At 52.8% G+C, this 24,560-nt stretch overlaps 2 protein-coding genes across 5 annotated transcripts in view; one reads left to right on the top strand and one right to left on the bottom strand.

The window, feature by feature from the left end:
* The first annotated feature begins 6,438 nt into the window (after positions 1-6,438).
* On the top strand, positions 6,439-13,058 carry PSMD7 (proteasome 26S subunit, non-ATPase 7). Its single transcript, XM_064459861.1, has 7 exons — positions 6,439-6,617; positions 7,528-7,619; positions 8,906-8,998; positions 9,865-9,962; positions 10,242-10,322; positions 11,816-11,907; positions 12,573-13,058. The coding sequence occupies exons 1-7, from the start codon at positions 6,544-6,546 to the stop codon at positions 13,009-13,011; spliced, it is 969 nt and encodes a 322-aa protein (XP_064315931.1). The 5' UTR covers positions 6,439-6,543; the 3' UTR covers positions 13,012-13,058.
* A 1,934-nt stretch (positions 13,059-14,992) lies between these two features.
* The window catches only part of WWP2 (WW domain containing E3 ubiquitin protein ligase 2), a 43,503-nt gene continuing 33,935 nt past the window's right edge, over positions 14,993-24,560 (bottom strand). For all 4 annotated transcript variants that reach the window (XM_064459856.1, XM_064459858.1, XM_064459857.1 and 1 more), the window contains 13 exons: positions 23,643-23,724; positions 22,882-23,010; positions 22,501-22,579; positions 22,275-22,346; positions 22,095-22,183; positions 20,693-20,852; positions 19,517-19,650; positions 19,248-19,388; positions 18,542-18,662; positions 18,087-18,191; positions 17,377-17,473; positions 16,407-16,479; positions 14,993-16,162 (listed from right to left, as the gene is read on the bottom strand). In XM_064459856.1, the coding sequence (XP_064315926.1) occupies positions 16,063-16,162; positions 16,407-16,479; positions 17,377-17,473; positions 18,087-18,191; positions 18,542-18,662; positions 19,248-19,388; positions 19,517-19,650; positions 20,693-20,852; positions 22,095-22,183; positions 22,275-22,346; positions 22,501-22,579; positions 22,882-23,010; positions 23,643-23,724 (1,382 nt within the window). In that variant the 3' untranslated portion in view covers positions 14,993-16,062. The remainder of the gene's footprint in view (positions 16,163-16,406; positions 16,480-17,376; positions 17,474-18,086; positions 18,192-18,541; positions 18,663-19,247; positions 19,389-19,516; positions 19,651-20,692; positions 20,853-22,094; positions 22,184-22,274; positions 22,347-22,500; positions 22,580-22,881; positions 23,011-23,642; positions 23,725-24,560) is intronic.

Genomic DNA, 24,560 nt, shown 5'->3' with positions numbered 1-24,560 from the left:
ATCAAGAGCAACTTCACAAAAAGTTTTGGGTTAACAATTAAATACAATTATATTGGAAAGTACTTTTTGCAAGTCTGTTCTCCTAATTTTATTGCAAAGGTGCCGGTGCAACAACACTGGACAGCTGAGCATAATCAGACTTCACACAGTTTTCAGCATCTGACTGGTAAAAGCAGCAATGCATCTCTTTCCCAGGGAGAGGCTGTAGGTGGCAGCATTTTTATATGGAAAAAACTAGAATTCACTTTTTTTAATATTCAGTTTAGAGTCAGATTCTGAGCCCCCAGCTCACATGCAAGGATGTTTACTCCTGCAATTAGTTCCTCCCACACAGCTATGTCTGTTAATGACATGCCCATACAGGCCATCAATAGTTTTGTCTAGACAAGAAGCTAAATTCAAAAAGTCACTCAAATACAACTTAAGAAACAGATTAAGCAACTGAAGCTTGCAAAATAGCACTATACCCTAGTAACTTGCCTCTTTATTTTAAATAGAGTTTTTATATTGCTTCCTAACCAGAATTCTTTCAGCTTTGCAGAGGTATATGATCACGGGGGGACGGGGGGGGGGACACGACAGGGACAGACACTACACCACATCTACCACCAAAAAAACCAAACACCCAAACACTCCAGTTTTAAAAGTACTATTTAAAAAAATAAAAATCATACAAGAATCAGCACTGGAGAAGTTAACAAATAAACCAAAGTTGAAAGTAAGTTAAGTTTCTTTCAGTCTGTTTTTCCAGATGCATCATCAGCATCTGCATGTTAGCAATTTTTCATTATTTATAAATGTATTACAGGAACACAGCCAAACTACAAGCCAAGAGGTCCAACACACACATTTTTAAAAATAGGGAATGTGTCTTGGTTATAGAACAAAAGAACTCATTTTATCACTTGGCTTTACCGCTTGAGAAAATGGCTCCTGGTGTGCTGAACTCCATGATAAATGTGCCCCCTCTAGATCTTTATTGCCCTTGTAAATCAAAGGACTGACAGCAGTTAATAAGAAAGCTTTTGAGTGGTTTTGAAGTTTTGCTTTGTACAAATAAAATCTCATATTAAGGAATTTGCTAGTCCTCAAGGTGTGGAAAAATGAGTATGACTAGAACCTGTTGTGCTTTCTTTTTTTAACTGTTTGTTTCCACTATTTTCAAAAAATAATTTTGTAGCAAGAGTACCAGAACAAAATAAGCAAATGACTCCGCACTGAAACGTAAGAATTAGAGTCAGTCACTCAATTATTAAAAAAATTAATTTTTTTCTGGTATTTCTACACCCCGTGATGTCTGGGCAGGGCAACAAAATCAGAAGTGCACCATACAAAACATGAAAGATTTTTCCACAATTTTACACGAGGTGTTGACACCACTTCTACAAACTATTTTTAACTAACAAAAGCGACAATTCTACATCCAAAAATTATCAGTCGAAACTCCACTGCGATACTGTTGTAGGGAGAATAGGATTATTTGAGTCACCCACAGGTATGGACAAAAGTGCTTAAATCCATTGGCAAAAACTATAGCAATATTCACAGACGGCCAAATTATGGTAAGTAGCATGAGTTCTACTTATGCATGTACCTTTTCATCAAGCAACAGTACACTAAAGGGAAACAAAGAAATAAATTACTACAACACAAATATTTAAAGATCATATCATAAAGTGAACAGATCAATTTATAATTACAGATTTATAAGTTTGCTTTAGAGATTACATTCTAGAACAGACACTTGGAAAAGCTGGTTATTTGGAGGCCTTCAGAAGCAAACTGCAGTTTGGATAAGGACACTCTTTACGGCATCATGCATTGAGTATACAGCATCAGCATTTCACTGAATTACAGTTTAACCAAAACAAATTAGAGTTAATGTTGTGGTGGCTTTCTGGTTTGCTTCCACAGCTTGCATTATCCTTGTTCGATTCCAGGCAGCATCATTCCTTCTAAAACAGTTTATGGCACACCGTGGCCGAGGAAATCTTAACAGGAAACTACAGTTATTTGGACAAAGCTAAACATATTTATAGGGAAATAAATACATTTCCTGTTCAAACTGTTAGCACAAAGGTATTATGTGACAAACTATCAACAGGTCTAAAGAAAACCTAGCTTCTCTTGGCTGGATTTTTAAACAGATTTTTGAAGGCATCTCAACGAAAATACATGTTAGCAGACATTGTCTCTAACTCTTCAGTTCCCCCCACCCCAGTCTAGGAAAAATAAAGTAGGATTTTTCTTTTAAAAAAAAAAAAACAACCAGTATTAGAGCAGAACATTAGTAAGCATCATTTAGGATTAGTGTCCAAAGTATCAGGCATCAATATTTCCCGCAGCATGGATCTTTTGTAGCCAAAGTCCCAAGGATGTAACTTATCACTAGCAGACACTGGAAAGCTACAGAGAAAAAGCAAATCAGACGGAAGTGTTACTGCCTTCTGCATGATTTACCCTCCTCCCTACACGCCAAGCCTGCCCTGCCCACAGCCCACCATCTGCTTGCTTATGCAATCTTCCTTCGTGCACTCTGCCCTTTAGGTGGGTAGAGAGCCCTCTTCATCTGGGAGAGACTCAGTGACATGGATAATCAAACCTTTCTTCCCAAGGAGAGGCTACTGATTACCAAACAGCAGCTCCTTCTCCAACAAGGTGGAAAAATACACATCAAGTGCTATATACAAAGCAGGCTGCAAGTCTGGAGGGTGTAGCCTACCGCACAGCCATGCAAGGCTCAGTTCACAGCCTCGATGACCTGAGGCTGTTACTGTGGCATGCTGGCATTTTCATTTAAAGCACTGTTGTTTCTAACTCTCATCACTGGAAAGAGCACCTAGAAATACAAACTGAATGCATTCAGTAAATGTATGCCTTCCCTGGTCGGTAGATGATCAGACTCTTCTGTGATTCTGCCAAAAGAATTGCCTCCATTTATTTTTCCCCTATTACAAATTTCCATCACTGTCCCCCCCAACACTGACAGATTAAAAGAAGGCAAGAGATAAGGCCACTAAAAGTGTCCCTCAGCTGCGATATTGTGGTTTTGTAGGGCAGCATTAGTTAAATTAGAAAACAGCTGGCAAGCAGAGACTCCATAAAGCCATGCTTGATGGCTGCCCAGAGAACATGTCACCAATCTAATAAGGATCTAGGCCCAAACACAAGACGGGGAGTTTCACAGAAATAAAAACCGAGTTTCTGAAACATCTAATTACATCACAGTTTACAGATAAATACTAATTCCTGGTGGAAGGTCCAACATTCCTAAAGTAGAAGTGTGATCCCCAGGGCTGGAAAAGAGGTCAGAACATGGCAAAAGATGTAGAAACTACACAGAATCTGGGTACCAACAGTTTTCTTCCTGCTGCTTCGCAGCAGCTGACAGTGGCGGATCTTGGTTTAGAAAAGCCTACAGAGCTGCCTTCTGTGCCACCAGTAAGCGTAACCTTGCACTTGAGTTTGTAACACCTAACAAATCAAAAGCAAGAGAATAATGGGAAAAAGTGCATTCAGAATTAAGTTACAGGTGGCACCATTCAAGACGGTGTTCACTTCCTGCAAACGAACTGCAGTTGTAACTGTCACTGAGGGAGCAGGACAGCCAGCTCAGACATAGCAGCCGTCCATCTCCACAGACGGCGTGATGTTCCTTTGCTGCTGACTTCCCCCTTGAGGTTATCAAGGTGAGCATTAAAGGAAGACTAGAGGTTGGTTTAACATTTATAATTAATTTGATTTTAAGCTACTTTATGATTATTTATTCTCATTTTTCAATCCAGAAATTATTCTTAAACCTCTGAAAACAGTTACATCTAAGTTTTGGGTTTTGTGGGGCCCAACAATTAATGATGGAATCACTTGTTCCGTTTAAAGAACAAAATGCAGCTCCTGCCCTCCCCACTTCAGGTCAGTTGCCAGGTGCTCACATACTGCAGAACCTCTCCGAACTTCAAGTTTCAGCTCAGCAATCACAAGCCAAATCATATACAAGTATTGATGTTTGCCACTCTACAGTTTAAATTACATCAAGCATCAATGCAATCAACTCATTAGCTGTTTTTTATTGAGCACCAACATTCATTACTTACTTTTCAATTCTTTGATTAAGCAACATATTGCCTGTATTCCCAGTCTGCATCTACCAGCTGATTAGCTCAATAATACTGATAATCTTCTCAAGTTAAAAGAGCTGGGAAGGGAAGTAACTGAAATCCCTATGAGCAGACTCAATTTACTCCTTTTGTGTATAACATCGATATGCTAAAGTACTAGCAATACAATCCAGCAAATGAAATTTCAAATGTGTTAAGTTAGAGAGTAATTTCAACAAAAAGTCACAGCAGGTCATTAAAATGCCCCTTAATTGTCTCTGGATCATACTCTGTTATCCTTCAACAACCTTCCTGGCATGCTGAGATTTTAAATCTCTTCTGACCGATGTAAGAACCAAGAAGAGAATTGAAGTGTGATTGTCACACACGGAGTCTGAATGCCAAAGGTCAAAACAGCTTACTGGTATGCTGGCCCACTGCTCCAAATTTTATATCTTTTCTGTCCCTCGGTTATTGCCTGACATGATTTAACAACTGTAATTCCTTATTTAACGATGTCAAAGGTTTTTAGGAAATTGACTGTATTTCACCAACGATATATTTCTTCTTGATTACAGAGTGGTTAAAATGATTTTAAACCAAGACAGCAAAATAAAGCAGTAATAAAATCAATAAAAGGTGCTTAAAACATTCCTTCTATTAGGTAATGGCATTTAAAATATCCGTAGCTTGTAATGGCACTTAGGATATGCCCAAAAATCAATGAGCTAAATTACTTATTGAACTAGTTAATTTGAACATTGAGTTTTATATGTATATTGATAAAACAAGCTACAAGAACACCGGTTGTATTTTAATTTCACGGTCAGATGTCTCCCTCTGCTGGAAAAAAGCCTCTAAAAACTCGACCAGAATTCTTTTTAAAGGCAGCAACACTAAAGGATGTAACATCTAGAAAACTCCACAAGAGGTCTCTAAGTCTCACAGAGTTTGTAAATGACGCTGATTTGCTGAAATCTGCTAAAGTGTTAAAAGATTCAAAACAGCAACACAAAACTTTACAGCTTTCAACCAGAAATATGCAAAAAACCAACACATATCGTGGGATAAGTATAGAAAATAAGGGATATCATAATGCTTTAAGATCAGTGAGACTATCCTCAAGAATTTTGCAAATACTTTTCATGTTAATGATTCCTCCATAGGAGATTCAAAAGTAACAGCCTCAGGCTCTTATTTTGTTGCTAGAAGTACAAAAGACAAGCTCTGTGTCTACCAGTTCCTACTCGTGGGGTGCAAAAACCCTCCTACAAAGACTAGCCTAAGCACTCATCTAAGGTCACTGTCAGTTTCTCCTTTACCTGGAGGAAAGCTGTACTTCAGAGAGGATAAATATTTACAAAAAGAGAGACTGACGTCTGTTGGGTTTGCCTACAAAACAAAACAAGGTAGCCAAACATAATCCCATTCAGAAAAAAGCAAGCACCAGTGGTAATAAAGATTTCTGCTTATTCACACAGGCTTTTATCACTGCAGTACTGGGAACCCGCACTGAACATTGCTGTAACTGAAGTTACCCGAAGCTCTGGAACCAGAGGCAGGGCGATGGAGTTTTTCCAGCCGAAGCTGCAACAACCGCCGGAGTTGCAGGGACAGACCCAGAAGTTAAGGCAGAGCACACAGCTAAGGCGATCAGGATACCGCCCTGTACGTCCTATTAACGCTTTCACCGTCTATCAACACGAGAAGACAGCACCCCTGCGTTTTTAACCTGCAGTCTAGCGGTAATGGTAAGATTACGACATCGTTCTGAGGGCACTCTCTCATTTTTTGAAAGGTCATGGTGATTAGGAGACGTTCCTGACAACTGGAAAAAGGCAAACGCCACATTCATCTCCCACAAGAGCAGCAGAGGGAGCCGGGGTAGGCTGACCAGCCCCCTGAAACCACTGCCCCTGGAAGGAATACGGGGAAAATGCTCTTGTAGGCCATTTAGTCAGCAGGTGGCCGAGGGACCCGCTGGCCGGGGCCGGGCGCGGCTCGGCGGGGCTGTTGCCGCCGCCCTCCGCCCTGCCTCCTCAGAGCCCCGCTGAGCGGAACCAGCCCCGCAGCCGCCCCCCCTCAGGTGGGGCGCGCCGAGGGGCAGCTGCGGGGAAGGGAGACCAGCACCCCCGGGAACCCCCCGAGCGAGGGCCACCGGCCCGGCCCGGCCCGCCCCTCACCTCCGGGCGGAGCGACCCGACTTCCCCAAGATGGTGCCGCGCCGCCGACAGCGGAGATGCACCTTCCCAAGATGGCGGCAGCACGTCCGTCTCCCGCGACCTCTCCAAGATGGTGTCCCGCTACCGCCGACCTCTTAAAGATGGCGGCGGCGGCCCCGCCCCGAAGCGGGGCAGGCTGGGAGCGGGGCCGCGCGGCGGGGAGCGGGCCTGGTGCGGGCGGTCGGGCCGGGCTGGCGGTGGAGCAGCGGGGCCGGGCGGGCGCCATGCCGGAGCTAGCGGTGGACCGGGTGGTGGTGCACCCGCTGGTGCTGCTCAGCGTCGTCGATCACTTCAACAGGTGGGGCCGGCCGGCCGGGCGGGCGCGGCGCCGCGGCGCTGAGTCACGGTCACGGGCCGGGGCCGTGAGGGGACGCGGGGCCGTGAGGGGACGCGGGGCCGTGAGGGCAGCCGGGGCGCCGGCCCCGGCCGGGGATCGGGGCGGGAGGGACCCCGCGGGGAGCGGCGCGCCGGGGCCGGGCCGGTCGCTCGGTGCCGGGGGCCGCGGTCGGCGGGTGGCGGTGGGAGCGCGGCCTGCGGGAGCCGCCGGAGACCCCCGCCCCGCCACCGCCGTTGTTTTCCTCTCCGGGAGAGGAGCCGGAGGGCGGGGAGCGCCGGGTGCCGTGAGGGGCCGTCAGCGCCCTTCCTCGGGCCCGCCCAGGGCTCGGAAACAGCGTCCTGCTCGTTCAGACACGGGTGGGGGAGAAGTGGGGTGTGCTCCTGCAGCCGGCTGAGCGGGGGAGAAGTCGTACCTCTCTAAACACCTAGCCGAATTTGTGCCTCATTTAACCTAATTGCGCCAACTGACAAGCAGTTTTGGTGTTTAAAAAGAAAAAAAATGTCGCAAGGTAAAGTAGCCTGCGATTGTGAAAGCGAATTGTGGATGGCACCGAGCAGTTTAAGAGCTTACTCACTTTTTTGTAGCCCATTGTCCTGCGGAGAGGCTGCAGCGGTGCTTAGTTTGGGTCACGTTCCCCCTCGTTAGCTGCATCAGACCACGCTGGGTTACAAGGTTTGGTTCGGAGGGCACCGAAACCCTTTTCCTAGGTGTGAATTAACAATCGGTAATAAAACAACCGTAACGCTTTTCCTGCCGTTCCAACGCATGTACTGTATAACTTGCAGAAATGAGATGTAACAACTTGTCCGCTGTTACCGTCTTTCCTGAATCAGGCTTTTTGTCATCGGAACTGACAGTCTTTTCCATTTAGAATAGGAAAAGTTGGAAATCAGAAACGAGTCGTTGGTGTGCTGCTGGGCTCGTGGCAGAAGAAAATACTAGATGTGTCCAACAGTTTTGCAGGTGAGTTTGGGTGTCCTGCCCTTGTTGAAACCTACTGAATTATTTAATAGATGAAATGCATTTGGGTTTTTTTTTTAAGCCACCCCGCCTGACCACAGATTCTACTCGCCATGTACCAGTCAGCCTCTATCAAACAAAAAGTGCTAACTGCTGCCAAACATACAGCCAGTCTTGTGCTGCGTCTTCCCTGTAATACAGTGCAATGTGAAATGTTTTGGGAGCGGATGTAAGCCTCTCTTAAAATGCTGGTGGATATTTTGCTGCAGTGGGCTTGCTGACCTCTGCTGAGTGATCAGTGTCTCAGCACGTCATACGGAAATCACAGCGCTCGTGCCGATGTAGCTGTTACCTACTTGGGTAAAGTTTTAACGTATATTTAACTTCTTTCCCTCAGATTTTGTCCAATAAAATACTAGTTCTTTCCTTAAGGATCTTGTTAGTAGTGTTGAAATAGTTTCCTCTTAAATATGTTATAGTAAAAGCTCTCGTTGAACGCATGGCTTTTGCTGACCCATTTGAGTTAGTTAGATCATTTCCTTCCCAGTGGGACTACTCTGTGACAAAGCAAAATTATCTCAGTTTATTTATGGAGTTTGACGGTTTATATGGAGTTCTTCTCCCAAGTGTAGAGTATTTTTTGTCCAATTTTTGGAGGAATTTTTTCCATTTGAGTTAAAAAGAGGGGGTTTTGTCATTTTGATAGCCTTTCAACTCTGAAGCCTTTACTATACCTATAAATGAAAAGAATGAGACCAGTCCTTGTTCTCAGGACTGAGCCTGTGTCTCTGTATACGTGCTGACTGATAAAATGACTAGTAGTTTACTCGAGGGTAAAGAGTCCTTACTTAAAGTGCCTCATTTTCTACTAGTGGTCTATAAAAGTGCTGATGACATGCATTCTACACTGAAAACTAATATTTCTCTAAGTAGGCTGCTGTTGATGAACAAGCTATAAAGTCTGTGGGGATGCTCAGTTTCTCAAATGTCAGCGCACACGACTGAGTGACATTTGTGTGTGAGAGGATTTCGCTGTGATGCTTGGTGTTGTCCACTGAGGATAACCCTCAGAATGCTTTGCGTTTCACTCCTCGGTTCTAAACTGCTAGAAATTCTGGGAGAACTGACCAGCACTGCAGGATAGCTTCTGCAGCACAGTGTTGCAGAACAGTTGAAACTGATTAAACTCTCCTTTAGCAGCCAAAGATATCGTAAAACCCGGTGTTTCTATAAACGTTTTCAGTCTGGAAGTTGGATTCTTAAATATTGGGGGTTCTTTTTGTTCCCAGTACCTTTTGATGAGGATGACAAGGATGATACTGTGTGGTTTCTAGACCATGACTACCTGGAGAACATGTATGGAATGTTTAAGAAGGTCAACGGTAAGCAGAGGTCTTCTTGCAGCCAGGGTTACTCTCCTAGAATCTTTCACAACTCTGGGTATGGGAAACTGAATTCATAGTAAGATAGAAAATAAATTGCTCGCTTCAGAAGCCACTCCATGTTAATCCCTTGTGTGGCTTCACTTTTGCTGATGGCTTCCGTGGGTTAATTTGTTCAAGTAGTTTGTGTTCTTAACACGTTAATTTATACCTTGCTATTTTTCCCCTCTCCTGACAGCTTTGTGTCTTCAGAATAATTCAGATTTCAAAAATGCCATTATTTCTGAAGAATTTCAAAGCTTTCCCCTCTCTAACCTGTTTTATACAGGTGTGCCCTGAAATTAGTTTTTTATGAATGTGAACATTACAAACATTTAAGTAATGATTTTAATTGCTCTTCGCTGCTGTTTTAACAAGTGTCTTCCCTGCTCAGCTCGAGACTTTAGAGCTGAATGTTCATTCATAACTTAAATTCCCGTGGATTTTCTTAGCGCTGGGAACAATTGTCATTCTCATGGTACTGTTTGCGTTTCTAGAATTTTTGCATTCTTGGATGTCAGAGTTTCAAGCTGTCACATCCTGGTATCTGCAAAATTAATAAATAATACGAAACAGTCCGACTTAGTTAAGGACCTAGGAGTGAAGTTATATACGTGATTGGTAAGCTACAATAAGTAGGTATGATTAGTAAGCTGTCTGTCACTAGCCTGTCTTGCCTACTGTGATTCATTTCCCTCTACTTTACACTCGTCTTCTACAGGCATCAGATTCTCACCCTTGATTTGTTAATTCAGTCTCTACCTAAATCTTTCTGCCGTTGCCTTACTGCGCGATTCTGACTTAGAATCCTCTCTGGTTTTGCTCAGCTAGAGAAAGAATAGTTGGTTGGTACCACACAGGCCCTAAACTGCACAAGAATGACATTGCCATCAATGAACTGATGAAGAGATACTGTCCTAACTCCGTAAGTGTGGTGCTTTTTTCTTTTTTTCCTTTCCCTCTCTCTTCCTAAACGGGTGACCCAGGCACCCTTGGCCCCCACCTTCGTTCCCGGTGATACAGCATGGTAAAGACCTGGTAGCTGTAAAATGATTGAGGAGCTCAGATCAGATTCTCAATGCCTGAAGCGAACACCTCTGAGCAGCCAGCGTACCGTTGCTGTGGAGTCAAGAGCTGACTTAGGTATTTTTTTCTAGACCTTGAAGGAAACCTGGTTTTCTGAAACGTTTGCTTTTTCCGTAAGGTGTTGGTGATTATTGATGTGAAGCCAAAGGACCTGGGGCTGCCCACAGAAGCTTATATTTCAGTTGAAGAAGTTCACGACGTGAGTGTTTAACATGTCTCTGCCTTTCCCTAGGAGAAGGGTTTCCATTAAAAGATGGCTGTTAGGGTTGCCTTGTTTTCTGAAGGGTGCGCATCCCGTGGCACACAGTTGCCCCTTATACAGGGATGTTGCACTCACCAGTGAGGGCCTGTGACTTGCAGCCAAAATCTGCTGAAACCAGAGGTTAAATCCCAGTCGTAAGTGTTTGTAACTAAAGCTTTCATCCACCAATGCTCTTGGAGGAAAAACTGTGCGTTACTGTTTGACCTAAGGAATTCCACAGCTCCAGCCGTCCGTATGATTTAGGTGCTTCTTACCTGCTTCTGTCGTGTCTGTGGCCATGAACAAAGGCACAGATTGGAGGGCTTTTAAGACGTCACTTTTACATGCCGGCCTGTTTGCAGGGGTGTTCTGAGTAATTGCGTGCTTATTCATTTGTGCACCTGCCAGTGCTGAGTGGGTAGGTCAGGCATGAGCAACACTTACTAATCGCGTGCAGCACTGTGCAGACAAACAACATACAGTAGCAAGTCAGCTTTAGCTTTTAATTGGCAGTTGTTTGATTCAAATTACATTCTGGATATATTTTAAATAGTCTGATCCTTTTGCCTTTCTGAGACCCTCACTGTGGAGGAAAAGCTGCTCCCAGTATTGTAGATCTCTGTCTGCGGGATTTGTTCTTAGTTTTGTGAATTCTCAGTACTCCCGGCGGCGCTTTCTGTTTACAGCTGTATATTGGTCCAGGTAATGGTTTTGAAAGCACATGGGTAAAACTCATTCTCAGAAATTCAGCCGGTGAATCTTTTAAACATCCTCCTTAATATCCAGTGCATAAATTATAATTTTAATGAGATAGCTCTGTGTTAGTTTGGGTTTGTTCTGTGGAACTGCGTATGTGCTTCTAACTGGCTGAGAGCAAATATGAGGGTGGCAGAAGGTATCCCAAAATATAATTAGGTTATATCAGGAAAGAAAGAAAGAACTGTGATATTTAGTGAGACTTTCCATTCTACCCACCAGTACATAGACCAGCAAAACACATTGATTGAAAATTACACAGAGAGCACAAGAAAAAAGAAATTGCTAGTAACTCTGGGCTTGTGACTGTTGGTAACGCTCATTAAATCAAGAAACATCCAATTAGTCTTCCCTCTCTGCCTTCCTGTGGACTGGGTATAACTACTTTGCTGGTTTCACTAATACAGTTTCTCATACTCCATGCAAAATTCCATGTTTTTAAAAGGCATTGTGATTCGCTTACAGACCTCTCCCCTTAGCTGTGTACTTCAGTCCCCTGATACTCTGTTTTGCCATCATTTGCCCCGTGGCCTCCTCCTGATCCCGTCACGCACGCAGGCTGTGACGTTGTGCGAGTTGCCCCGGCCCCGCTGCTGGCGCGCGCCGCCCCGTACCAGCTAGTTTGCGCGCGCCTCTGACCCCGCAGTCTGCGCTCTGCTCGGTCTGACCATCTCCTGTATCCTTGCCCCTCGAAGGACGGCACCCCGACCTCCAAGACGTTCGAGCATGTGACTAGCGAGATCGGAGCAGAGGAGGCCGAGGAAGTTGGTGTCGAACACTTGCTACGGTAAGTGTCTTTAAAATGAAAGCGCTCTTACAAGACTTGCGTAGCCGTGAACGCGACCCATCTGGCATCTCCCTGCGCCAGCTTCCTGGGGAAGTGCGGATCTTGTTAAACGCACTGCTTAAATTCTAAGAGCGTATTCATTTAGCAGTCTTGTGAGGCGTATCCACTCGCTAGTGGGAAGTGTCTGCCCACTGACGAGATGATGAAACTACATATTTGGTCTATCAAAGCTGCGGAATATTGCGGCGCTTGGCGCTGTCTCCCGCCGCTGCGTACCTCACGGCGCAGGACTGACTGGGAGCGTTGCTGATGGCTCCGTAGCTCTCCAGGCAAGAAGAGAGCAGTCACCCTACACAAACCATGGCGCCTTTGCACCAGTCAGAAATCCTGTTTATTTCTCTCTGTCCCTCTAAGCGGGGTTACAAATATTGTTCCAAAGAGAACGTACGTGCAGCACAGGGTACAACGACGGCCTACTTCAGAAATACTCTGTACCATACATCAGGTTGTTCCCATTCTTTTGTCTTGAAGTGTTCATTTCCGTTGTACTTGAGCTGCGCCTCACACTGCTTTTCTTCTTGAGCTGGAAAGGTCTCTTAAGTGACTGTGCCCACCTCTTAGCTGTAACGTTCTAATGCTGATTCTTCCTGTTATGGGCGTTTCAGAGATATCAAGGATACCACGGTGGGCACTCTGTCCCAGCGGATCACAAATCAGGTCCATGGCTTGAAGGGACTGAACTCCAAGCTTCTGGACATCAGGAGCTACCTAGAGAAAGTAGCCATGGGCAAACTCCCCATCAATCACCAGATCATCTACCACCTCCAGGACGTCTTCAACCTGCTGCCGGATGTCAACCTGCAAGAGTTTGTCAAGGCCTTTTATCTGAAGACCAACGACCAGATGGTGGTAGTTTATCTGGCTTCTCTCATCCGTTCCGTGGTTGCCCTGCACAACCTCATTAACAACAAGATTGCCAACAGGGATGCAGAGAAGAAAGAAGGACAGGAAAAAGAAGAAAGTAAAAAGGAGAGAAAAGATGAGAAGGAGAAAGACAAGGAGAAGAGTGATGTCAAGAAAGAGGAGAAAAAGGAGAAAAAGTAAAATGTGTAGGTTTTTTTATTTGTAAATTAAAAATCTTGTAAACTAAACCACTTTGCTGCTGGGTTCTTTTCCCTTGCCGAACTGGTCGGTGCTCTGCTTTTCGCTACTTTGGGATCTGCTTTTTGTCCTTCTTGTCAGGTGGCTGGACAGAACCTTTCGCACTGGCAGCTGCCGCAGGAAGCCGACAGCTCCGGGAGGGCAGGCCTGGCGCTTCGGGCCGCAGCTCTGGGCAGGGAAGGGGCAAAAGCCAGGGATGATTTTATAATTTTTATTGGTTTTTTAGTGCAGGACTCTTCCTTCAGGGACTTTTAGCTCAACAGCTGAGAGTTTCTACCACATGCCGCATTAGCCTTCATTCTAGTTATTTGCCGTGCCGACACTGGCTTTCCACTGCATGAGACCTGTTTTGTAGGCATCAATTCAATTCTGAGCTGAGGAGAAGGTGCTGCGGTCTGGAAGCACCATGGAGTGAATCGGAAGGAGGATGTTGCTACCCCCAGCCGCTTTCTTCCAGCTGTACTTTGTGCTGGGCTAATTTTTTGTTGTTTTCTCTTTTTGCTGTTTTTTCTAGCTGGCCAGTGACAAGATCAGGGTTGGCTGTTTTGTTACCTGACACTGTACAAACATAGATAAAAACCTATACTCCTGGCCTGTGTGCTGCTCTGCAGGGCTAGAAATGCAGAGTGGTGAGAAGGTGGGATCCAGCTCTGGTGAGGAGGGAAGGCTGCGTGGTGGGCCCACGGTGAAAAAATCATTTTCTGTAAGACATCAGGGTCTTGCCCTAACAGGCTTGTGGTGTGCATGTGCATTTGCATTTTTCAGGACTAATTCATTACAATCAGCCCATTTCCCGTAACACAGACATCGTACACTTAACCTGGCTCCTAGCTGCACAGTCCCTAGGCACCTCATCGCCTGGCAGCGCAGTGCACGTGGCCCATCGCTGCTCTTACGGTTTCCGCAGCTCCGTGCCAGTGACAGCCCCAGCTTCGCTGCCTGCCCGCGGAGGGGCCTGGGCTGTCGGCTCTGCGCCCAGCGCCCTGCCTGCCTGCCTCGACTCGCTACGCGAGCGTTGTTGTGGTTCAAATGGTGGTGGTGGCACGGAAACAGGCTGGCCTCTCGGCAGAGCAGCACCGGGAGCCTCCCTTGCGCAGCGCCTTTGCGGCAGCTGCACCTATAACCTGCCCCTCCCACCCCAGCCCCGTCCCACACCAGGACGGGACAGGGAGCGCTGGTCACAGCCCTGCCCTCCTGCGCCAAAGGGGCAGGGTGGACGGGTGCTGCAGCGTGGCTCTGGTCAAAAAGCAGCTCGGAGAAGGTGGGGCACAAGCCAAGTCCCCTGCCACCTCCCGGGCCGGGGCGTGAGCCGTGCCGGTGCTCCAGGTGGACGCAACCGCCGCGTCAGCACGCCGGGGCCAGGAGGCTGCAAAGCGCCGGCAGCCTCCCCACAGCAACTGAAGCGTCTCTTCTGGGACGGGGCTGGCACAGGTACAGACTTAGGGGAAAAAAGAACGAACCACCCCAAACCCACACAAAGAACCCAGCAGCCAAGGCAGCTGCTGAAAAGCAAAGTCATGGCAAAATTAGGGGCTGCAGGCAGGGCGCTGGCGGCATGAATAGTGGGTTTGTTCAGTTCTGCGTGTGTTGGGTTCTCTGCTACGCACCGCCAGCCTATGGCTGTTGGCCTCATTCACCTGATTTTGTTCCACCAATGCCGCTCTGGGTTCCACACGGTGGCACAGGGAGGCACCTCCAGCTCTGGCAAAGCACCCTGGTGACATTTATAGCCGAGTGTGATTATAGGTTGGGCGACGGCAGGCAGGAGCGCTGCGCCCAGCCTCACCCTCCCGCGCAGCGCGTGCATGGAAAAAAATACATATTATTTATGACGCCGGTGACAAGCTCGGGGTGCCCAGCCCAGCCCTCCCCGAGGCTGCACGGGGCTGTCCCCCGTGTGACACACCAACCAGGGACACGCACCTCGGCAGCTGCTTATTGTTTATTGCACAAGAAGTTGGCGTCGCTGAGGCAGGATGGTGCAGTACAAAACTATCCAGTTACCAGTCGAAAGCTATTGCAGTGTCTTGTACCCACACAATTCCCTTATGTACAGCTATGTACACCAACGCTGGCACGGGTCCCTGGCCCCGGTGCGCGCGGGGGGGCAGCAGCAGAGGTGGCACGCAGGCGAGGGGCAGAAGCCCGATCCTGCCCTTACCCTCAGCTGCGGGGGCCCCCGGCCAGCGACAGAGGAAACACAGGGAGTTTGGGCCGAACCCACGAACCAAGCAAAGGCCAGATGTGCCCCGAGCGTGACCAAGGGCCCCGAGGCCGCTGCAGAGCACCAACGCCAAGCAACACACCACCTACCTGTTAAATACAACAGCACAGGGGCTGCACGCTTGCGACTCAATGCGCAACGGGACATGGTTGGCCAGGCCCTGGGGCCAGGCAGCTGCAGCTCTGGCACGGGAAGGGGCCGTCCCAGCCCTTGTGTGGCACATCAGCCCCCACAGCATCGGCTGGGGGCTCCCCGTTACCTTTGCTGGGTGCAGGATAGGGCCCAAAAGTGACCCGAGAGTTGGGTCGAGAGCCATTTCCCCTCCTCACCTGCATGTATTAAAATGCCATGAGAAGGCAGAAAACAGTAGGGGGAAAAACAGCCTGTGCCGAAAACAGGTCTCTTAACTGTGCCGGCGAGGGGGGAGCGGGGAGCCTCAGTGCACCAGGCGCCGCCTGCCAAGGCCCAGCGCTTCGCCCCGTCCCCGCTGCACCAGCCCACGCCCCTCACGAGCTGAGCAGAGCCAGGCTTTTGCGTCCACCTCCCCGTCACACCTAGGATTTGCTCGGGGAGGGAAACGTGGACCCAATTCCCCCCGGGCTGCGTTAGAGCAGATCTTGCACAGGAACAAGAGCAACAGTGTCTGCAGCTGCCTGCGCGCCATCCTGCGCGCAGCGCTCGGCCCTGGGCTCCGCGGCGCCGGCAGGCAGCACCTCGCGGCCGGCAGCGCTCCAGGGCCCTTCCTGCCCGGGGAAAGCACCAAAGCTCTGTCACTCCTGTCCAAATCCTTCTGTCTCCTCAATCGCATAAAGCAGCTTCTCCTTCAGCTGTTCGTAGCTCTTGTAGGGAGGGAGATCCAGACGGTTAAAGCTGGGGAATCAGCAGAGGCTGTGAGTAGCGCTGCAATCCCAACTCTCCTCCCTGCTGCAGGGTCCCCTCCGGCCTCGGCCGCACACAGCAGCCAGGGTAAGATGCACAGCCAGGAACGGCAGCTACATCCCGTGGGAACACGGGCGGAGGGGACGGACGGCGCCCGGCGCCCCAGGCAGCCCCGCAGAGACGGCCAGCGGCTGTCCCCGCGTGCTCCTAACGGGGCCGAGGAGAAACGACTTACCATGTATGGCTCCGAGGCAGCCACGTCTCTTTGCCAACTTTATCGATGCAGAATTTCTGGGGCCCGTTGCTGCCTGTTAATTATGAGCACAGCAAATCTCATTATAGGACCAGGAGCTGAAAAAGAAAACCCTCTGACATGCCGTTAGCCAGCAGATCACACCGTCACACACCGTTATGGTTCTAGGGACACATCGGGGCATAAATCCACAGCAGCACTCGCTGCCTGTTCTGACCCCTTTGCAGAGAGCATGTACAAAAAATCAGGAAAGGAGAAAGCTGTAAAGCATATTCACAGCACAGAGGGGTAACAGCGTGGCTTCTAAGCAGGATGGTTAAATAGCAAGTGCTAAAACACCTTTATCCATAAACCCACAGGACTGAGCAGGTCCATCTGAGAGCTTTAAAGGACCTGGCTCAGGAAATCTGAGTCACTGAGGTCACTTTTTAACAGATTGTGAATGCGGGAGAGGTTCCAGGGGACTGGAAAAAAAGCTAAAATGCCAGCAAGAACAAACAAGTGGGCTAAGTTAGCTGGTTAGCTTGACATTGATTCCAGGAATGTAAGGGAAAGGCTGGTACCAGCCCCCAAAAGTAGCAAATTAAAGGATGAGAGCAGAATAGCACCACACTGGTTTTCTGGAAAAGGGGCTTCGTTGCACAAAAATCAAAATTAAATTTAAAAAAAATCAAATCTCATTCAAAATGAGATTACAAGCTGGACTGACAAAGTTAACTGTGGCAGCACAGTTCATGGCTAAGGAATTTATCTGGGTACAGCACGCCACAGGGTTAAATTGCTGTGCTCAGACGTTGCAGCTGCTTCGCTGCTCATGTGCTGTGGGCTGTCCTGAAACCTGTGATGGAGACATGGACAGCCAGGTCCCACCCTCCGGCCTCCACACACGGCTGCTGCCCCCGCTCACCTCCCCGGGACCCCTCGCCCAAGCCGAGCACCCGGGGACACGCACCGATGAGCTCCGCGAACCCCCCGACGGGCAGGCGGCAGGTCCCCGTCACGAACTGCAGCAGCCGGATCCTCTTCTCATTGTCCATCTCTTTCACCACCTACGGCAAGAGCACGGCGGGGGAGTGGGATCCCCGCCACCCCAAGCCCACAGCCCGCCAGCCTGGGGCGCCGTCCTGCAGCACAGCTCCTGCCACAAACACCCCAGGCCCTGCGGCCGGCCGGGCTCACGCACAGCCCCCGGCACCGCAGCACGCTGGGGATGCGGGCCTGCCCTCGCCTCCAGTCCCGCATCCTCGGGAACCAGCACATCCGAGGGGTCTGCGGGGAACAGCTCTGCCCTGCCTTGGCCTCCTTCAGAGCCATTTCTGACCCCCTTCTCTCCCAGCCAGCACAGAGCAGCACAGCCTGAACTGTCACAGCTCTATTACATGTCACCCCCTTCTGTCATCCTGCCCAAGAGCAGCAGCTATTGCTAGAAGCACGCTGACCACTAAGTGCTGCCTGCTGTCCTCGGCGGCGGCGCCGCCGGGGCCTCTGCCAGCCACAGCCAAATGCTTCTTGCTGAACACGTGCTCGCGGTTCTATTTGGTTCTTCCTGACAGCCTGCGAGGCTGCCGGCCCCAGGCCAGCCCTGCCAGCCCCAGGCCTGAGGCAGGGGATGATCCCAGGGCTGTGGAGTGGGTCGGAGGCGCTGCCGGTGCTGGGACTGACCTGCCAGAACCACTGGATCTGCTTGCTGTTCTTGTTGTAGTGCCGGTAGATGGTGTTCTTCTGCCAGTCGTTCATGTCGATCTCCTGCATGCCGCACAGCATCAGCTGGGGACAGGGAACAGTCAGCAGGGGGATAGAAACGGCCCTGCATCCAGGCTTCAGAGCACTGACCCTTCCAGTGCCGGCTTCACAAGGCACAGGCTCCAGCGCTGGGCAACAGAGGTGCCTGGGAGGAATTCCTCGCCTCCAACTAGACGTTTTCTTGCTAATGGACCCAACAAGCCACCCCAGAGACCCAACCACCTGGGGCGGCGGTACCCCGTCAGCAGAGCCAAGGGGCAGAGGGTGCAAGCAGAGCCTGTGCACTCTGCCGTCACCATGTGCCATTCCCGGGGCAGCGGGGTGGGAAGCACCGGTACCTCTGTGTGCCCGTCCCAGCACAGGTGCCAGCTCACCTCCAGCTCCTTCTCATCGAAGTACCGCAGCCACTCCAGCGGCACCACCTCATTGAAGCCATCCAGGAAAGCCTTGGTCTGCTCCTCCACGCCCCGCGTGAACCTCCAGTCCGTCAGCAGCCTGGGAAGGCAGGCGGTGGTCGGCGGGCAGCCAGAGCCACCAGCCCGGCACAGGGAACCCCCACCATCCCTCCCGCCGGTGGGGAGGGCCCTGGGAGCCACAGTGGTGTGTGGGGAAGGGGAGAGGGGCTGCTGGAAATCACCAGGGCTCCCATCAATTCCCACTAGTGGGTTTCTCCCTTTGCCTCTGAACCCGTGAGCAGCGGACAGCCCTGAGACCAGCAGCCTTCGGGAGGTCGAGGGGTGCAAACCGTGTCCCCTGGCCAGAGCCTCCTGTCAGCAGGAGGAGACAGCCCTGGCAGCCCCCAGCCAGGCCAGCAGCGGACAGGCAGGGTGAGCAGCCACAGGACAAGGAGAGAAGTCTCACCCTCACTCCCCTCTCCTCTTTCCTGAAAGTACTGGCAACTGCCCAGCCAGCAGCAAGCCAGACCGCAGCGGAGCTCGGCCGACTGCGCCAGCCCATACTTGTCACAGGCCACGTAGCCCCGGGAAGCGGCCACGTCCCAAGCCCCATGTTCCCACCCCAGCACTGCCCTGCAGCTGGCAGAGGCAGGCGCCCAGTGGGGGCCGCAGGATGGCCACTCACATGATGTACTCCTCCTTGTTCTCCTCTGTCACCCGGATGCTCTCGCCGCCCTCCTTCAGCTCATGGGTGGTCACCTTGCCCAGGATCTCCATGTCCTGGATGAAGTACAGCTCCAGGCCACACTCCTCCAGGCTGTTCTCCCTGCGGGAGGACACTGGGATGCAGTTTCTGACAGAGGCACCCAGCAGCAGCGAGGGGCCGTGGGGAGGAACGCTGCCTCCCCCGCAGCAGGACGGACCCCGGGCCGGGAGGGAGCACAGGGCACTCACTTGGTCCAGACGATGGAGTTGTAAAACTCGGGGTCGATGGATTCCAGGTCCTTCAGCGTGGGCCGCTTGTTCAGCATGCGCTTGTAGAAGGGCAGCGTGAAGCCGGTATCGATGAACTTCCCATGATACAGAGCCTGCAGCGGGGAGGTGACGCTGGGTCACGGGGGACCCCAGGACAGATCCGCGGGGCGAGATGGTGCTCCACCACTGGGGCAGCCGCGGGGTGGAAGGGAGTCGCCCCCAGGGTCCCGGAGCTGCGGCGCTCACTCCCGGCTGGCAAACGTGGCAGGGAGGAGCGGGGTCCCCCCAAGAGCACTGCGCAGGGGCGGCTTGCCGGGTGTGGGGTGTGCTCGCAGCCCCTCTCCCCTCCCCGCCGCAAATTCCACCCCGTCTCCTTCTCCCCTCACAGCTCTATTAAGAGCACTTGTTTAAACAGAGCTGTGCTGTGGCTTCCCTGAATCCCTGGCTTCCAGGAGCCCCAAGGCAAAGGCAGCCAAAAATAATGCAGACGCTTGTCTAGAACGGCCCAGCGGTGAGTAATAGTCTGGGGTTTTATTGGTATCCTGCAATGCTCAGGGCAGGGCAGGGCAGGACAGAGCGGGGACCTGAGCAGTACACAGCCACCTCCCGCACACACCTCGCAGGGCTGCGGGCCAGGGACCCTTCCCCAAGCTCGGGGGGCCCCTGGCAGCCCCCCTAGCATCCCAGGGCCGGGCAACCTGCGGCACATTGGACTTGGGGAATGCGAGACGAACGGGAGGAGCCGCTCTGGGGCTTGGGCAGCTGGAAAATCTCACACTGCTGTGGCTAAAAATAGTTCCCAGAGCTGCAGACCCGACAGTACCTGGGGTGGCAGCCAAAGACCTAGAGCCATCCCTGCTACACAGTCCCTGGGAAACCAGGTCCCCTCCGGCCCCAGAGCCATTCCCCGGATTTAAAATGCATCACCCCGCAGCACCCCCTTGATGGCCCATCTCCCACGGACCCACATCTGAGCGAGACGGGGCTTAAGGAGGGCGACAGTGCCGAGCCGAGCACAGGCACGGCATGCAGAGCTGCCCCTCGCCCCGCTGCCCACCCCGGTCCCCTACAAGACCCTGATCCGCATGAGGGGACACGAACAAGGAGTCTTGTCTCCCGTCACCTCCCCGACACCGTGTCACTCCGGGCTCTCACCATGGCGATGAAGCGGCCGATGAAGCGGAAGTAGGTGAGGTGGTCAGGGTTGATGGAGGAGGCAGCGTTGATCTGCAGGCAGTAGTTGTTCTTGCCAGCGTACTCGAAGAGGCAGTACATGGGGTTGAGCACCTCGTGGGACAGGAGGAAGAACCACTCCCTGGGGCGAGAAGAAAGGGGAGCACGGTGACGAGCGGCTCGAGGAGCCGGGGTGCCCAGGGGCTGCGCGGGGAGGCTGCGCCCCAGCGGGCGAGACGGCCCCGTGCCTCCACAGCACACCCCGCACAAACCAGGTGCCCATCTCCTCGGGGTGCCGGTGCAAGCACTGGGCCCTGGTGTGACTTGGCGAGGGTGTCCTCCGCCACAGGGGTGCTGTGCCTGGTTTGCAAAGGGCTTCTGGAGACACCAGCAAGAAACACCCCAGTTTGCCGGAGGCCACGCTGGGAGCACCAGGGATCCCAGCAGGCACCACGTGGCTCAGTCCCACCCAGGCTATCGCACACGTACACACACACAGGCACACACTGTCGTGCACACACGCCCTGAGCCTCCCCGCACAGGCTCCCCCGGGAGCCCCATCCTGAGCTCAAAGCAGCACGGGACGGGCACTGTCCTGGCTTTGCTCCCCGCGCCGTGCAGGGAGACGGGAGTCCTTGGACGCAGAGGCAGCCCCGGCATCCCGTCCGTGGTTCTACCCTGTGGTAGAACAGCATGACGTAACCTACCATAGGGTAAAACCACTGGCAGGACACAGAGAGAGGCGGAGAGCAGGAGCCCCTGCACCAGAGCTGGGGGCAGCGGCACCACAAAGGAGGAGCGGGCAAGAGCACGGCAGCACCAATGCCGGGGTGGCAACAGGCAGGGGAAAGTGTTAGCCCAGCACCAAGGCAGACACCCCGAGCGAGCCGGAGGGGTCTCATGGGGACACAGGACCCCCCGCCAGCCGAGACGCAGCCCGTGCTCTGCAGTAACACCATCCTCGTGGAGGCAGTGGAGGCTGCAGCAACTGCATCACACCACGTCTGCCCTGGCACACACCGACTGTCCCAGGAAGCAGCAGGGCCTGTTGGCTGTGGGGACAAGAGGCCGTTCGACCCATCATCCCCAGGCCCCAGGGGTGGCAGGGGAGCCCCAGCTGGGTCCCCCCTCCAGCCCTCGATGTGCCAGGGACAGGCTGGTGTGATGCTTTCAGGGTGTTCTACCATTCCTAAAACTAACGCTGTTTCCCATTTGAACACCCCGTGGCTCCTCTGGCCAAGCAGGCGCCGCAGAAAGGCTGGGGACCCCGAGTGCAGGTGCCGGGCAGCCTCCCACGCCTGCACCGCCCTTTAGGGGTTCACGCCGCAGGCAGGGCACAGCCCCGTCCAGCAGCCGGCGCGTGGTCCGGCACACCAGCGCTCACCTAGCGATGCCGCCATAGTCCAGGCCCTCCTCTCCTCGCATGATGATGTACAGGCGGCGCCGCAGGTCGTACGGCTTCATGTTCATGATCTGGGGAGAAGCAAGGGGAAGCGTCACCGTGGGCCGGTGCGAGGGCCAGCTCCACACCTCCCTGGGCTCTGTAGCCCCGGCACCTCCTCACCTGCTGGAAGGAGTCCTCAAAGAGCGTCTGTCGAGAAACACTGATCTTCACGTGGCTGGGCAACGCGTTCGACTATGAGCAAGGCAGAGACACAAAGCTTTGTGCAGGCTGGCCCGGAGGCTCTCCTCGCCCGTGCCTGCCCATGGGGTCAGGCTGCCCACGCACCCATCCAGCCCTGCGGCTCAGCGGCCCCGAGCTGCTGGAGCCCTCCAGCCGCGATACTCACGTGGCAGAGGAAGCGGAACTGGTGGTACTTCCAGCGAAAGCTCCGGTCGTATGCCCCCGGCGAGCCGCCCTGCTTGCTCCTGCAAAAGCAGCACCAGCCCGTGTTCAGCATCCCCGCCTGCCCCGACGCAAGGTGCCCACACCCAGCAGCCTCATCACCTCCCAGGCGGGAGGAAGATCTCTGGGGCGCAGCTCACCCCCATCAGAGCCAAATGTGACACCCTAAACCCACTAATCAGTGTCTTTGCAACAAAGCTGACCCACTTCTCCCGCTCCGTGTCACGACCGCAGGAAGGCAGGAGCTGCGGACAGGCAGCTCCAGGCCCAGCTCCCAGCGTGCAGCCCGGCTGCAGAGCGAGGGGGCCAGCCCAAAAGCGCTTACCCAGACTCGAATCCGGGGCGCGGGTCCTTGAAGGTGGTGGTCCGAGTGTTGTGGTCCACGAAGTAGCGCACGCCCTCGTTCGTGTACTTCATCTCCCAGCCGGGCGGCAGCGGCGGCTCCTGGATCATCCTGCCGACAAGGAACGGGTCACCAGGCAGGCACCTCAGGCATCTCTCACCCTGAACTGCGGCCCTCCAAACTGCTGCCCTTGGGGACCACCCTGAATTTACAGCTGACCCAGGCAAAAGGAAGGATTTGTGGTATGGGATTAGCGAGCGCCTGTCTGCACCCCGAGACAGGAGCCCTGCCTGGGCTGCCCTCTTGGCCATGGCCAGGACTGGCCACAGCTACAGCTTCTCTCTCTCTGAGGGAGAGATGGCCTCAGTGGAGACCTGGGCCAGGTCCCCAGCCAGGACAGGTCTCTGGAGAACCACAACCCAGAGCTCCCAGGAGCCCCAGCAGAGCCCTGCGGGAAGGTAACAGGGCTACAAGCACCTCTTTCTGCCCAGAAAGCCCTGCAGCCTTCCCCATCACTTCTCATCTCTACCCTCAGCTCCTGCACGCCAGAGAGCTGCCTCAGGACACCACAGGTTGCAGTGTCCAACCCTCCTGGGCTCCAGCACTGCCTGCAGCTCTGAGCACTTTTAGCTCCCCAGTGCTGCAGCCCGCTCGGTCCCCGGCACGGCCAGCTCTTGGCAGCCCATTGCGTGGACCTTCCGAAACCGCACGCACCCTCCCTGCTCTCCCCGCAGGCTGCCTACCCCTGCGTGCGAGGGTCTTCCCACTGGGTGGTCCGTGTGTTGTGGTTCACGTAATACACTCGCCCATTGTCCTGTCTCTTCTCTAAGAGAAAAGAGAAAGGAAGCATTAGCAGGAGCGCCCTGGCCAGCGCTGACCCGCAGTCCCGCACAGAGCCCTCCCCTTCCCAGCTCATGAGAAGTTTGCCGGCTACCCATGACCCACCTTTGGAAAAGGTAGGATAAAAAACCCCTACGTTTCTTCTACGTACACAGGCTGGTTTTCTCCAGTGCCCCCAAGGCCAGCATGCGGGGAGGTGCCACGGCCAAGTTTGGCCCTGCTAATGCGCTGCGGGGCTGGCACAAGAGCCGTGCTCGGCCATGCACCTTGCTGGGCCGGCAGCACACGCACCCTCCTCGGACACGCAGCGCTCCGCAAGCGCAGCATCCCTCCAGGCAGACCTGTGCGTGCCTTCTCAAACACGTCCAAACTCCCTGCGCAGCTCACGTTCCCGGCATGTGCTGCACACGCATGTACACCCACGCCTCTATCTGTTGCACACAGGCGTAAAACAGGCACGCCACTCACACCAGCACCACAGCTCAACCCCGCTCTGCCCGCAGCCTCACATATTGTTGCGCAGGACCCTTCCTGCACGTGCTCCCCGCCGGCCCAACACCCCGTGTGCGCCACGCGCTTCCCCAGGCACCCCCTTCCCGACACTATTTGCACACTCGGAACAGCAAGTGCCTCCCAGCCGTGGCTGGGCACCACGTGCCCCGGCCTGGTGGTGATCCTGCACCCACTCCCCCACCGTGCCAGCCCCCGGGCGCCTGCACCCACCCCATGCACCCCCTCTTGTCCCACCTGCAACGCCGCTCTGCCTCTCGCCAGCCTCCCCCACCCCCCGTGCACGCCCACGCGCGCTCGCTGCCTCCCCA

The sequence above is a fragment of the Phalacrocorax carbo genome, chromosome 8 (assembly GCF_963921805.1).
Source record: "Phalacrocorax carbo chromosome 8, bPhaCar2.1, whole genome shotgun sequence".
NCBI classification, from domain to species: Eukaryota; Metazoa; Chordata; class Aves; order Suliformes; family Phalacrocoracidae; genus Phalacrocorax; species Phalacrocorax carbo.
The sequence above is the reverse complement of the archived record's forward strand: the minus strand, read 5'-3'. Positions and strand labels throughout refer to the sequence as shown.